This window comes from Lathyrus oleraceus, chromosome 5, assembly GCF_024323335.1.
Source record: "Lathyrus oleraceus cultivar Zhongwan6 chromosome 5, CAAS_Psat_ZW6_1.0, whole genome shotgun sequence".
Classification (NCBI taxonomy): domain Eukaryota; kingdom Viridiplantae; phylum Streptophyta; class Magnoliopsida; order Fabales; family Fabaceae; genus Lathyrus; species Lathyrus oleraceus.
Genome location: NC_066583.1, coordinates 186004286 through 186020715, shown reverse-complemented (window position 1 = coordinate 186020715; position 16430 = coordinate 186004286). Strand labels below are relative to the sequence as shown.

The following is a 16430-nucleotide window of genomic DNA, read 5'->3' as shown; positions in this document are numbered from 1 at the left end:
TAATATAATTGAAAATCAATTATATTAATTATTATTAGTATTTAATAAAGTATTTAAAATATAGAATTAAACATAGAATTAAATATAGAATTAATTATAGAATTAAATATAGAATTAATTATAGAATTAAATATAGAATTAAATATAAAATTAATATAGAATTAATATAGAAAATCAATTATAATTCTATTTTTAATTATTAATTATATTAATTAAATATAGAATTAATAATTAAAAATCAATTATATTAATTATTATTAGCATTTAATAAAGTATTTAAAATATTAAAAAATAAAAATAAAATTCTTTCTTCATGTCCTCGTCACTTGAAGTGACGAGCCCTACCTGCGTAAATTGGGTCTTCATCCCCTCGTCACTTGAAGTGACGAGCCCTAACTGAAAAATGGAATAGATTGAGAAATTATTTTCAGACTGTGGTATATTGGGTAAAAGATTTCAATAGGAGGGCATATGAAGCAAAAACTCCAATATCCTAGGCGCATGATGGGACATGGTAGCCTCCCCTAAAGTAATGCTTTAATGATGCAATGGGAATTTAATGCATCGTATATTCGATTCCTCTCCATAATGGAAGCCATGTCATGAAGAACAAACCATTTTAGTAATGTTTTAATAAGCATGATTGGCCTCTTATAATGCTTTATCGACAGAAGAGGCACTTGATAATTTAAAATAAATAAATACATAGCCAAAAAAACATTTTAGATAGCTTGAAATATCAAGTTACACGCGAGAAACTCGTCAATAATAGCTATCTTATGCTCACCATATTTTATGGAAAATAATCGTAATAAGCTTTAAAAAACTAGGGTGAAAAAAAAAACTGTGTTGTGCAAGTTGATAAAAAACTTCTCAAGTTGAATCTAAGTTCAAACATCTATATAAATAGAGCATTTCCAATGCTCTTCTTAATAGTACAAAATATTATCATCTCTTCTAATTATCTTCTAATTAGAGATGTTTGCAGAAACTCTTCGTTTGGCTGTTGCTGTTCTTGGTATATATTATTAATTTATTATCATACATTCTATATTATATATATTTATGTCTATGTGGATGTTTCAGACACATTTTTTTATCTGAACATGCATCTGTTTTGAATTTTTTTTTATAGTCTATCATGATTCTCAATCGTTTAAGAGATTAATCTTTGCAGATACAACTATAAAATATTATATTGCGTTTATATAATTTAAATAGTTACTTTGTGTTCTTTGAAGGCAATGTTGCCTCAGTTTCACTTTATGCTGGGCCAATGTAAGTTACATTACACACTATTCACTATTTTTTTTGTTGAAAAAATGAAGTAGTGAATGTTTTTTCATGATTTAATTTTCAGTGTTACATTTAGAAGTGTTATAAGGAAGAAAAGCACAGAGGAATTTTCATGCATTCCTTACATGATAGGATTGTTGAACTCTCTCCTTTTCACATGGTATGGGTTACCTGTGGTAAGCAACAAATGGGAAAATTTTCCTGTTGTAACCGTTAATGGAGTTGGAGTTGTTCTTGAATTTTCCTACGTTGTTATTTATTTATTGTATTGTTCGCCCAAAACAAAGGTGAAAGTAGCTGTGATTTCCACATTTGTTGTAGCTGTGTTCTGCATAACTGCAGCAGTTTCGGTTTTCGCCTTACATGAAACTCGTCGTCGAAAGTTACTTGTTGGTAGCATAGGGTTATGTGTTTCTGTTGCATTATACGGTTCTCCTCTGGTTGCAATGGTGAGAGAGACACTTTTCACTTGAGTAAAAATCAAAACAGAAGAATGTTTAGATATTAACTGAGTTTGATTTTGGTTTTTGTTTTTGCAGAAGAAAGTTATAAAAACAAAGAGTGTGGAGTTTATGCCATTACCGTTATCTCTATGTGCTTTCTCAGCTAGTGTATTATGGTTAGGTTATGGAATTCTCATTCGGGATGTGTTTGTTGCGGTTCGTTTTTTAATTACTCTCAATTTTGGAAGAGTGTATTAATATTAATGTTGTGATTTGATTAAGTTAGGGTTTTGTGATGTTTACAGGGTTCAAGTGTGGTTGGAACTCCATTGAGTATTTTGCAGCTTGTGATTTACTTCAAATACAGGAAAGAGAGAGTTGTGGATGAAGCTGAAATTGAGGATTTGGAAAAGGGTGGGTTAGAGTTAGAGAAGGTAGTGGAGTTGGAGTTGGAGTTGGAGTTGGGGAAAGAGGAAAAGATTGTCACAAATTGTGAACAACAATAAAACTAATTACATTTTAGAGATACGAATAAGGTGTCGGTGTTAAAAGTAATGTTATCATATCTTTTCTCTTTTATGAATTCTCCAAAGCAATACAGCTACACTATATTTCATTATTCATCAATAAAATTAGCAATAAAGTATTATAATAATACCTTCTTTTAAAAAATAAAGAATAAAATATTATTTATTTATTTATTTTACCATATAATAGTTATATAATTATTATGTTGACTTCAAAGATAAAATGAATATAATTTATTAAAATATCTTTGTAAGTAGAGGAGAAGTTACGTTAATTAAAATATAACACATTACTAAAAAAATATTAAATATTACATTGTTATTTTGAATAGATAAATAATTTTAAACAAATAAAAATAGTAAAAAGAACAATTTTGAGATAACTAAGAGTAAAAAAGAGAAAAAATTTATTAACCAATTGTTACTAACTACTATTATTTTTATCTTCAGTTTTTATTAATCTTTTTTACAATTTAAAAAAAATTATATAAATTATTTTTTTACAAATATATTTATAGTTACATTACATAATTTTCTGCAATCTTTATTATCATAAACAACTTTCTTAATTTTAGCAATCTTTAGAAAATACTCTTTTATGCAATCTTTAATAAATACTTTTTTTTTTGCAATCTTAATTAGATTACATATTTTCTCCAATCTTTAATAAATACTCTTTTATAAATATAAACTAATTTTCTCTCATGAGGATAAATTTATAAAATTATGTAATTTCTTAATAAATTTATTATCATAAACAAGTTTTTTAATTTTAGCAATTTATGTATATATATATATATATATATATATATATATATATATATATATATATATATATATATATATATATATATATATATATATATATATATATATATATATATATATATATATATATATATATATATATATATATATATATATATATATATATATATATATATATATATATATATATATATATATGAATTTAATTGATATACACTGACAGTGTAAAGATTTTTTACACTGTCAGTTAATCACAACCATTGATTTATTTAACATGTTTGACTTCTATTTTAACCACTTAAAAAGTAATACAAACGGATGATTGTGATGCATTGACAGTGTAAATTTTTTTACACTGACAGTGCATAACAATTACTCTCTCTCTCTCTCTCTCTCTCTCTCTCTCTCTATATATATATATATATATATATATATATATATATATATATATATATATATATATATATATATATATATATATATATATATATATATATATATATATATGAATCAGGATTCGTTGACACCAAATCTCAACGGATAACAATGCATCTAACCTTTAATTTTGATGATAACAATGTATTGTTTTTTAGAGAATAATTTTGTACCTTAATGATTTTGTCTAGTGTGTAATTTTTGCTAACAGATTATGACTCTGAAGAACTGACGTGTGACGTCATCAGATTCTGTACAAGATGATGCCAAGTTCTAGAAAGCTCTTAGACAACGGTTCTGATGAACGTTTGTGATCAAGCTTTTGACTGTGACTCTGTTAGAAGAGCCTCTAAAGGTGCGTCAAGCCTTCAAGATTTTGCGCTCTCAAGTTCTGAAGACTCTAAAGAACAATATCTGAAGATTATGAAGACCAGGTTCTGAGGAACTGCATCAAGACTCTAAAGACCAAGGTTCTGGATATTCTCTTAACTAGTCTCTTGATTCTTATAGGCATGCTTCAACATCATTTATTCAGAAGCCTCTGAAGATTAGAAGATAAAATCAAAAGGTTTTGCGCAAGGAAAATAGTACACAGTATAAGATCAACATTACCTCCATTATGTTAATTTTATGGACTAAGGACAGTACTATTGTACCACTTTGTCTCCTATATGCAAACTGTTATACAAGAAGACAATTGCATTCTTGATATTCCAATTCTACCATCTAACAGATCTTTTCACTGCCTATATAAAAGAGACTTGGAAGATTGGACAAGTTACTAATTCATGTTGTTATTTGCTACGCTATTACATAACGCTTTTTGCTGAAACATATATTATTGTGAATAAATTTTAGAAACACACATAGAACTTTTGTTCGTTATTGTGTGAGAATTTCACTGTATTAAACTTATGTTATTCTTCTTTTTTATAAGCAATCTTGTAAACATATTCTTGTAAATATCAATTATTTGAGTGTATTCCTTGAGTGACTATAGTTTTAGTCAGATAGACTCAAGAAGACAAATGCGGTTTGTCTTTATGTGTCTGTAATCAGTTTCAGTTATAGTGGATTAAGTCCTTGTTGAGAAGGAAAAATCACCTTGTCGGGTGGACTGGAGGTAGTTTCGTTAACAACGAACCAATATAAAAATAACCGTGTTATTTTTCTTGTTCACATTACTGTTTAATTGTGTTGGTTTTGAAAAGCTTTTATTTTTAGAAAACCAATTCAAATCCCCATTTCTTGTGTTTCTTGACACCTTCAATATATATAGTTTGCTAACGTAGACCCACTTGTTTTTATGAAGGTTTATTTTAACAACATGCACCTTAAGGTGCATTTAACCATTTTTTTAGTTAAAATTTGCTAAAATACACCCCCTTATTTATATGAAGGTGTGTTTTAACAACATGCACTTTAAGGTGCATTTAAGCATTTTTTATTTAAAACTTGCTAAATCAGACCTTCATAAAAACAAGTGGGTCTACGTTAGCAAACATATATATATATATATATATATATATATATATATATATATATATATATATATATATATATATATATATATATATATATATATATATATATATATATATATATATATATATAAATTATAAAGTAGGCATGACAATAAAATTCAAAGTTGTTTGAACTCAATCAAACATGTCTCAAATTTATTGAAACAATAAATTTAACTGGGAGGGGAGGGTATGGAGAAATCCCAAATTTTAAAAATGAGGGGGCAATGCAAGGGAGTGAGTTGGTACTCACCCTCACTCACACCGCCTACTCAAAATCACTATGTTATCCCTGTATTTATGAATTCTATTACATATTTACCTTATTAAGATAGTTGGTTATTTTGATGATTTAATATTAACTTTTTTGATTTTTTTGTGTTTAAATATAAATTGTGTGGTTAATTCACGTTGAATACTCTTATTTAATTTAATTATTAGTTTTTAATATTATGAGGAAATGAAATACAAGGATTCGAGAACACGTAAATTCGTTTTATTTTGATGAAAAAGTTGTGGTTTCTTATACACCATCGGAGCAGACATTGAAGGAGGTAGTGTAAGATGACATTCTAGTGATTCGACAAACTTGGGAAAACATAAAAAAGGGAGAACAGTCACTCGTCTTAAAATCTAAGAAGAAGAAACATACTAGTCATGCTCGAAATGCTGGTCAATTCTATAACACCGACTCTAAGAGTGTAGTGGATCATTTAGCCAAGTAAAGCTAAAGTTTGATAGGCGCAATGCCAAGCATGAGAATGAATTATATCACAGTCTATCTTCCGATTATCATTTTGGAATAAATAAAGTTTGGTGGTAACTATATTATCACCCCAAGCGTGCAAGTGATTTTGGTCATTTTTTGTGCTACGACAACGTGTAACCGTATTTGTTCCGTACATGGGGAATATTGCAGTCGAGCCATTCAGAGTCTGTCTTAATTTTATTGTACCATATGACATTTATTTCTTACCTTAGAAGGGTCACCACCAGACTCGTCAGCTTGACGTCATTTCCTTATACTCCAGATAGTTGGCATGTGAGTCTTCTCTTATGTATCCTTATCATCCTGACCGAGCGATTCGCCAATTTGGCTACATTCAGATTATTCTGATACCTCCCTATGAGTCCTCTCCTCCCTCAATCCTCCACAGAGATCTTTGTGCGATACTGGATGATTTCGACAGTCACTTGGTAGCAGAGGAGTATCTTCGGGTGTCAGCTTTTATACACTGGGCTTATGCAGAAGACTACATAACATGGTTCTATAGGGTTTCACACCCTATCATGACACTAGACGTTCCTATAAGACCACCTAAGTCGGCTAACCAAGAGGTATTTAAGGCTCATGACGACCACACCGAGAGCGTGACAACGGTCTCTCAGCGTGTTGTGGAGATGGGTAGAGCATGCATAGAGTCATGACTCTTTGAGGCTGACAATCCCCAGTTGATCCTCGTGAAGAACATGGTCGCCGAGTTACGAAATGTTGTGCAGTACAGTCGGATGAGAACAAGGTAGGGGGTTCGACATGCACAATAGTTTTGTTTGGATATATTATTTTTTGTATTTTCAGACAAATATTGTGTATAGTGTTGCATTTTTAAATTAATGTAAGAAATTTTACTTTCATCTACCTTTAATTATATTTGATTTTACTGAGATTTTAATTTTATTTTAGGTTAATATAAATTGGCCTAAAAAATTTATAATGTTGGGACAATGGTGTTGTTCTGAAACAATTCAGGGTGATTTCCAGATATGCATCTCCGAAGTTATCCCTCCTTTAAACTATCACACTTCCAATATCTATAAAAGGACTTCAAGAGAAATTTTGGAGATTCATCTTCGAATACTCCCAAATAATATACAAATATGCATCTTCGGACCATATTTTTATCAAAATAGGTTGGATTTCAGAATAATGCATTTTGGTTTGGTTTAAGTGTATCCAGAGATACATCTCTAAACATATGAAAATTTCAAATTTTAAAGGGTGTGGAATGCATCACTGATATTGGAGCATTTAACTTGCCACCCCCACAGTTGTACTTGACACCTCCAAACTCAATAAATAGACAATGTTAGCCTTGAAATTTTTTTCACTCTTTTTCAAAATCTACCAGACATTTGCAAAAATCCTAAATTCTTTAAGCGATACCGGAAATTTCAAATTATCTCCCAGAAATTCGGAAATCATTAAGTATTTTATCGTAAATTTCAAAATTTGCGAGGAAATCATTTTAATTTGTACCGTGAATTTCATAATTTCTAGTATTTTTAAATACAATTTTTCCCGAAATTTCAAAATTTTCGGTATTTTCATATGCATTTTTCTGGAAATTTAAGAACTTCGGCAGTTAAACAAAATTTGGATTTTCCTAGAAATTTTAGAATTTCAGGTGAAGGGAAATATCAAAATTTCTGGAATTTAACTTAACTTATTTTTTTGTTTTTCCATTTTTGTAGTGAAATACAGGGGAAAAGACCATACTAATGTAGGTAGAGCCATAGATAGAGCGGCAGCCCGAGCTAGGGATGCTGAAGTTGATTCTTCCTTGTAGCGGGGTATTCCTTACCTTATGATTTATTGACTAAATCAAAAGTAAGCATACAATTCGAGTCGCCACCGCACTTCTATTTATCCAAAGGAAAGGTTAGAAATCGAACAAAAACCAAGTAAGAAGTTTTATCAAATAAAAAACTAATAAAAATATCAGAGATCTGGGTAAGGGGGATGGTTATGAAATGGGAAGGTTTTAAGCACCCAAAACATCCTTAGTACTCTAAGGGAGCCCTTTTTGCAAGTGTGTATTGTAAGTTGGTATTTGTGAAAAATATTTGTGCAAACAAGATTGGGGAGATGAGAAAAGAATATACATTATATTTATATTTTGTCGTTTGAATGGATAACCCCATTGCCTACGTACCATCACAAATGTAGGATCAAAACCTCGTAGTTCGGGGTAAAAATCTCAAAAGATTGGTGAATTGATTTGGTCAAAAGCCTTAAGGTCTTTTGTTATCAAAGGGAGAAAACTTAACCTAAACCAACAGTCCACCATGTGAGGAGAGCTTCAACATACTAGTAAGGGATCCACCCTATATTAAGTATGGAAGACTTATAGTCCAATCACTAAGGATAAGGCGAGGTTTACATCAACCACTATGATAACTCAGACCTATGACTAATGTTTATGAAAAAGTTTTAACAAAGGTGGTCATTGGAACCACAAAAACAACTTGAAGTGAGTTGTATTTACAAGTTAGAAATATTCACAAAATGAGGTCAAAGTTGACTTAAGGTTTATTCACAATAAGTATTAATGAAAAGGTTTGAAAAAATCAAAGGCATAAGGCCTAAGTTTCTAATTTGAAAATAACGTCAAAGTTTGCAGAAAATGAGTTTGGCCTGGGTTAGAGTGAGGAGAAGAAGAGAAGGGCTAGTCCTAAACATGCAAAGATAAGAGAAGAGATAAAACCCTTGGAGTTCCTTTTTCTTGAGATCATAGAGATGATTCAAGATGCTCCTTTCCTTTGGACATAGCAATCACTCAAGCAATCAAACAAATATTATATTCAAGCTTATAGGATATCCATTTGGCTTGTCTCTCTTAACTTGGCTACTCATGGCAATGGTCCTTCTTACTATCTAAAGATGGAATCCCTATCACACAAGAGCAAACATCAAAAAGTTCACAATACAATAAGAGGAATAGACAAAGAATGAGTTTAGATTAGGGGTCCTTTGAAGTCAACTTTAAGATTTAGCATTCTAAAGGCATGAGGCCTAGTTGCTCTTCAACAAATTTAGCACTCTAAAGACATGAGGCCTAGTTGCTCTTGAACTCCTTTAAGCATAGGTAAGGTCCTAATTCTAAGTCCTTTCTCCTTTTTGCATTAGATTCACACAAACAAAGACAAAACAAACACAAAGCAACACTATATTTATATACAATAATGAGCTCAAGTGAGCAAAAGAAAAATGGCATAAGCATAAAATATGAGCTCAAGTGAGCAAAGTGAAAAGGCAATATGAATAAATGAGAAAGAAAGTAAATTGCATTAAAGTAAATTGCAAGAAATTAAATGCTTGAATTAAAGTTAGTAGTTAATGGTTAATGTTAGTGTGTCATAAGACAATTTAGCGCTATGTTAAGAAATCGTAAGTGAACTGATGTAGTAGTCACACCTATCTGAGGTCGGTCAATAAAACTATAGGAAAATAAACACAAGTTAGAGATCATGACTAGTAAGTCAAGCTCCTACAACTTGCCATGCCAAAAGAAAATAAGAAAGGCCTTGTATGGATTTTAGGTTTTTTGCTTGACCAAGAAGCAACCTATCTTGGACACAAAGCAACTCACTTGATCTTTGATCAAGTTGAGTTTAATTTGGATCAAAGAAGGTTAAGCCTCTCATATGTCAAGACTAACCACAAATCATTAACTCATTGGTCAAAATAAAAAGAAGAAGTGAGATGAAGATAAACTGAACAAAATGAGAATTCAAATGACATAATCAAAACACAATGATCAAATGTGAATCAAATCATCATCAACCAATGTAAAACAGGAGAGAAATGAAGATTAGGAGTCAACAAAGTCAAACATATTTTTTGGTATTTTATGGAATTAAAATAAAACATAAAATAAAATGAACAAAATATGGTCAAACCTCAAATTCAAATCAAATCAACTTGGATAAGTCCAATTGAATTATCATAGGTCTAACATGGTCAAACAAAGTTTGACAAATTTTCTCAATATTTTTTGAATACAGAAACTATTTAAAATCAATTAAAAAACAATAAAATATAACACAAATGAATTAAAATCTCAAATAAATCTCAAATCAATTAAGAAATTGATGAGAATATTTTTCATAGACTTATCATGATCCATATGTGTTAAGAAAATATTTTTGGAATTTTTGGATATCAAAAAGTATTTAAAATGAATTAAAAACTATTAAAAACAAAATATATCACAAAAAGTATTAAATAAAGCCACAAAAATAGATAAAAATCAGATTATGAAATTAGATTTTTCAAGGAAAATTATGCAATTGGTCTCATATTTTTGTGACTTCAATTAAAATAGTTATGAATTTTTGAAATAAATGGAATTAAAAGAAATTAAAACAGAAAATAGAATATAGGAAAAAAGCAGTAGCGTTGGATCTATTTCATTAACTGGCGTGGACACATCAGGCGGTCCAGAAGCGCGCTCCCACCATAGTCATTAGTCAAGCGCATCACAAAGTGTATTAAAATAAGTCAATAGAACGCATGACTAAGATTAGAACGTGTGAGCCTCGTCCAAGGGCCTAGGTTCAACCATGTGGGGATGGTGGTGGAAACCACCATCTTCTCCGGTGGACCAACCAACTCCGGCCACCAGTTGCAGGTTTTTGAACCTTAACCAAAACACACGAGCCAGGTATCAAAATGAAGCTGGGGTGATGTACATCACCCATATAACCTTGGATTGTCCTCAAGATTTCTATCAAGAGAGAAATCTGAGCTTTAAATTCAAGGTGTGCAAACTGAAATGCTTCAAAACATGAAATCAAGACCACCACTGGCCTGCCTCTTGCTCGAGGACTTCATAAAACAGTTTGAACACAAGCAATTCACATTATATAATGAGATTCATATCAAAACAGTTAGATGATAAACCTTTGAAGTGCAACTTTAAAGAGCACGATCTGCTCAAACTCTTGCTTCCAATTTGATTAGGAGATGATGAGGATGCAAGGCTTAGGAATTGAAACTTGAAGATCAACTGATTGTGTTGAAATTCAAGTTTGAAATTGAGAAATAAAAATCAGAATTCCTTTGAGTATGGTCGGGGTTTCACTTGAGCAGAGTTTCAGGTTGCCTTGAGGTTGAGATTTGAATGAGGAGAGGCTTTTATTTATAGCTGAGCTGCAAGCAAAGTGAGGAAATACTCGTGTGCATGATCATTGGGTCCTCCATGCATGGGCCTGTACAGGCGCATGTGAGGCCCAAAATTGAATGAATTTGCAAGCTGATATCATTCTGAAGTGAAATGGACGTGCAATTGGCCTTGTGTTTGCTTGTGCATGAAGATTCAAAGTGAAATGCATAATTGGACATAAATATTCACCTCTTCGAAAGTCACACATAGAAAATCCAAACATATGCATGTGAGTAATGGTTGGAAAGGACTTGACATAAGGAACAAAAGTTATGTTGGGAAAAAATCCATTTGGAGTTTGGAAATTTATGAAAACTGACCTTGAAGTTTGAGGTACAAAACATGTCTTTGGAAAATTTGCCAAAAATGATCAACTTCAAGCCCTTCTATTTCAATGATGCAAGCCTCAAATGGAAAAACCTCCAACATAAAAGTTCTAGATCTTTTCAAGGTGATCAATTTGGATTTTTTATGAAAAGTTATGGGCACTTAAAGTTGGACATTTTTCACATTCAATGGTTTTGGTCCAAAGTGACCTATAATGTTTTGTATTATCACATGTGTTTCTTTCAGGATTGTGAAATTTTGTCCAACATAACATTTGAAGTAGACATCTTAATATTTCCAATGCAATTGGTCTCACCTCAAAATCATAAAAAAAAAGTTAAGTCCTTGGGAAGTTGACCCAAAATTAGGGTTTCAGTCAAAATGACCTATAATGTTTTGAAATGAATGATGACCTTCCAAGTTTCAAATGGATTTTTGATGAACATGAAAGTTGTTAATATGGTTATTAAGAACATTTTCTCTCTTGGGGTCATCTTCATTTGAAAAATACATCAAAAGTTAGGTCTCAGTGGATCTCAGTTTAGTCAGATGACTTGACTGGTCAACTTCTCAAGGCCAAACCTCAAATATTGATGAATGAATGATTGAGGATACTCATAAAGGCTCATATATTCATAAAATAATGAATGAGATAAATTTCCTTGATTGAATTTGATCATAGGTTGAGGTTGCTTCATGAGCAAGGCACAATCAATGCACAGATGAATTTAGGGTTGCCTTGGGAAACAATCCTCAAGCCCTTTGGTTTATCTTGATCAAATTGGAAAATTGAGATACTTGGGAGACATATATGATGATTGAGAACCTTGTGGACCATTGTCATGCTTGTTTTCAGCTTCATCTAGCCACTTCATTGAGCATAGGAGCCTCCTAGGAGCAAGGGATCTCATGATTACTTGAGCTTCAAAACAAAAAGAGTTAGTGACATATTTTTGTGCTTTTGGTTAGTAAATAAAATAAGAAAAGCAATAATATACAATTCAAGCATGCTTGGTGGTCTCAAATCAACTCACGCAAGTCCCAACCCAAGGGTAAAGGAGCCACACATGCTATGATTCTTGAGGCAATGCATTGAGCAATGATATGATGCCATGAGGGATCTTAGGGTCAAAATTAGGGTCTTACAGATGCCCCTATTTTAGGTCATTCTAGCCGGAGATATGAAGGTTAAAATCTTCGTCTCGACGAGGTAGAATGAGCTTAAATAATAACAAAGAGACGAATTTTGGTCCCTAAGAGACCTCATGATGCAGATGTATGCATGCAAAAGTTAATGCTCTATGGGGAAATATGGCCACAAAGGAAAAGAAATCAGGAGAAACTGAAAATCCATAGGAGTAATACACCCAATAGGGAGACAGAGACTCTGGGGAGAAATAAAGGTAGAATGCGTGAGCAGGTCACGACTTGAAAACTTGCTGAGAGACACGAAGGGATTCCATGAAAATAAATCAATGAAAAGACTCGAGCTGACGCAAAGATGCATGTATTGGGGAATATGCCAATACAGAAAAACTATCCACAAAGGATACTTCGGATAAAAATCCGGACTCAGACGAGGAAATCCCTAAAGGACTCAGCTGAGGAAGAAAACAACGAGATATTACCGGTTACTGGGTAATAAACTCAAAAATAGACATGTTATCGAAACACCGGTTACTGGGTGAAAGAACAACATGCTCGGGGAGAAAGAATATCTAAGACCGATATAAGGGTAAGAGATATCAATCAATCGAAACATCTGAGGAGGACCTAAAAGGCATATCTCCACTCAGGGAAATCTGACTCCACAATGTCGCAACGCGAAAAACAACCGGCGGAAAAAAACAAGTTTTACAGAGCCGCCACCGACGCTATTCATCCTATGACGGAAGGGAAGCGCAGGACTAACCTAAGAAAGGGAAAAGGAACGGTCTTACGACCAGAGATTGCAAGGTACGAGAGTCGGTTACGCAAGGGGAAGGTATTAGCACCCCTCACGTCCGCCGTACTCGACGGGATCCACGCTCAAAAGAATAGGAAAAGGTTGCTGAAAAACTGCTCAAAGAATATGCACACACTGGAATAATAAAACAGGCGGAAGAAGACTGAGGAAGAGGACTCGGCAGGATGTCACATCCTGGGCCTACGTAGTTTGTCAGAAACAAACATCAGAGTCGACGTAGTTCGGGGAAACGGGAAACATGCTCGCTAGGACATCACATCTTATGCCTACGTATCTTCTCTATCCAGAGTAAGAATCAGAACACTCGTAGTTCGGCTAACGCACACCGAAACAAACACCGAAAAGAGACGCTGAGACGTCAACAGAAAGACTCAATAAGGAAACGGAATGCCAATAGCTGGACTTATATCTAACTCCTCAAAGCAAACACAAACAAGGAAACGGAATGCCAATAGATGGACTTATATCTAACTCCTCAAAGCAAACACAAACAAGGAAACGGAATGCCAATAGATGGACTTACATCCGACTCCAAACAAGCACACGCTAACCAGCGAACACCAAAGAAAAAGGGTATCAGATCAACAAGCTAATAGGGAGTCTGGAACTCGAGCCTAATAGTTGCCACACAAAACACACACAAAAAAGAAAAAGGTTGCCCGGAGAGATCTCGCACGATCTCCTGCCTACGTATCTCATCTGGTATGAGAATCAGGGCGACGTAGTTCCCCTTAACAGGGGAAAGGAGACAACAAACTAATAGGGAGTCTGGAACTCGAACCTAATAGTTAACACACCAACACAAAGAGACGCTGAGACGTCAAAAGAGACAAACAGGTTTAAAAAGAAAAAGGGCGCCCGGAGAGATCTCGCTCGATCTCCTGCCTACGTATATCATCTGGTATGAGAATCAGGGCGACGTAGTTCCCCTAAACAGGGGAGAAACTCTCTCCTAACCAGAGATCAGGGGAATAACAAACTAAAAGGGAGACTGACTCGAGCCTAAAAGTTGTCATGCAATCCACAATAGCCCTAGGTTGAGGTATCTAATCAGAACCTAACTCCCACAGGAAGCAAGTCAAAACGAACAGCAAATCAACAGGTATGAAAAGCAAACACACAAGCAAATCATCACACTCTATACACAAACAAGAGGCTCAGACAAAGTTGGGCTTTAGTCAAGGGGTCATATCAACCTCGACAAACAAGCCAAAACTGTAGGGGTGTGCTGAAGCTCTTAACCACTGACATTGACCGTCAGGGTGAGCAGATCAAAAATGGTAATGAGGGTTAGACCTCATGGCTCTTAACCCTGGCCTGGGTGAGCTTGAATCAAAGAGAGCGTGGGGGTCCAGAAAGAGGGACCCTATTCCACTTGACCGACTCTATACAAGGATCTTGGGTTAGGTTCAAGAGCGTCAACACGTAGTGCGAGTATAATGAACGAATCAACGATTAACAGGGGATTGATTGCTAATCCCTTCTATCTGTCAATTGCCTCTTCACTTAGGAGGACTTAACAAGTAACATGCCTCGACAAGGAGGTCTTTGGCACAAATATAAACAAACACGGACATTGCTTCTTAAGGAGGACTTCAGCCAAATGCCTGCCAAAAAAAGTGACAAGGCTTCCAGACTACATGGAGTTAGAAGGCTAAACTACCTCAGTGGTGTACCAACCACACTCCAAAGCAAAGCAAAGCAAGCTAGAAGCGACTAATGTACCTGTGTAAAAAGCCAAACAGTTAATATTGTATTCAGAAAACCAAACAGACAACAGTGGAATCATCCAACAATTATACACAATGCAAGTCTCAAATGCAAGCACTCAAGTGAGTTCATCACATCAATGGACCTACAACACAACAATAGTTAGTAAACAAAGCAACTTGCATCTCAAATAATGAGCAAACCAACCATTAGTGCTAGATACCTAAAACACAAACAAAATTGGTGAGTACAAACCACTAGTACAAAGACTAGGGTCAAAGGCAAGTCAAATTCAACTAAAATGGAAATTCAACTAAATGGAAATTCAACTAAATGGAAATTCAACTAAAATGCACAAACGCGCAAGCCAGGGTTCGAACCCGCTCGGCCAAGGTCCAGACGCCGGAATAATACAACATGAAACGCAGCGTTTGGATGAAACCCTAGGCCACCATACCAGACGCCGGAATAGTAGTTCCGGTCGTCTTCTCCGACCGTGTACACGGCGGAGCTGTAATTTTGTTTCCAAAATTTTACAAATCTTATACCGTTAGAAAGCTCTTTCAATGTAGAATTCAAATATCATATTATCTAAGCCTAATTCCTCCTATATTTTCTTGGTCGAAGCAAAGAAGTTTCATGAACCAAACTTTAAATCATCATATCTTCCTCATTTCTAAGCCAAAATTAAATCTACTTATATCAGCATGTTCAGCATCAAACGATCTACATAATCATGTACATGAAACATCAAATAGTGAAGGTCGAAAATCCACCTACTTGGAATGGCAGTTGATGGAATCGCGTGTTCAAGCCTCCACAAGCTCCAGATCTTCTTTCTAACACCTCTTTTGAAGCTTTGAATAGGAATCAGCACTTAAAACCAACCAGATCTAGCTTAATTCCAAACTTCCATTGATGTGTTCAAGCTCTTGACATGCACGAATTTGCACTGAATTCCACCAAATAAACCTTGAATCTTGCTCAATAGCACTCCATCATCATGATTATGCAAGGAAATTTCAGAAATATGTGAAGAATTTTTGGTTTTGAAGAGAGAGAAGATTGAGAGGGAAAGATGAATTCTAGATCTAGAATTGTGATTATGAGCAAATTCTGTTATGATTTAGCTTATATACTCTGTGTTAATCACCATGCTAATCACAATTAGGCTTGGTTAAATGAGATTAAGGAAATGAGAGGTGTGATGCAAAATACACAAGTGTGCTTAGCATGGCCTTCCCATATGTGAACAGTACCATGCAAGCATCCAAATCCACTTAAAATCATCTAATAGACACAATGGAAGTGGTATTTTGTTGGTAGCATCAACCAATTTTGAATTATCACTTTTCCCTCCAAAATGTACATGAATGAACAAGTTATCACATGAGCTTTTTCCATGCAAGGCAATGGTTGATTTGGAAAGTATTGGTCAAGACAATCATTTTGCTAAAAAAGAGTGGACCAATTTGGAGTTTTGAATCAAA

At 33.8% G+C, this 16430-nt stretch overlaps 1 protein-coding gene across 1 annotated transcript; it reads left to right on the top strand.

The window, feature by feature from the left end:
• Positions 1-935: 935 nt before the first annotated feature.
• LOC127082205 (bidirectional sugar transporter SWEET3) lies at positions 936-2318 on the top strand. The gene is made up of 5 exons (XM_051022443.1): positions 936-1018; positions 1242-1278; positions 1361-1745; positions 1836-1955; positions 2045-2318. Exons 1-5 carry the CDS (start codon positions 979-981, stop codon positions 2243-2245), a joined length of 783 nt encoding a protein of 260 aa, XP_050878400.1. The 5' UTR covers positions 936-978; the 3' UTR covers positions 2246-2318.
• The last annotated feature ends 14112 nt before the right edge of the window (positions 2319-16430 follow it).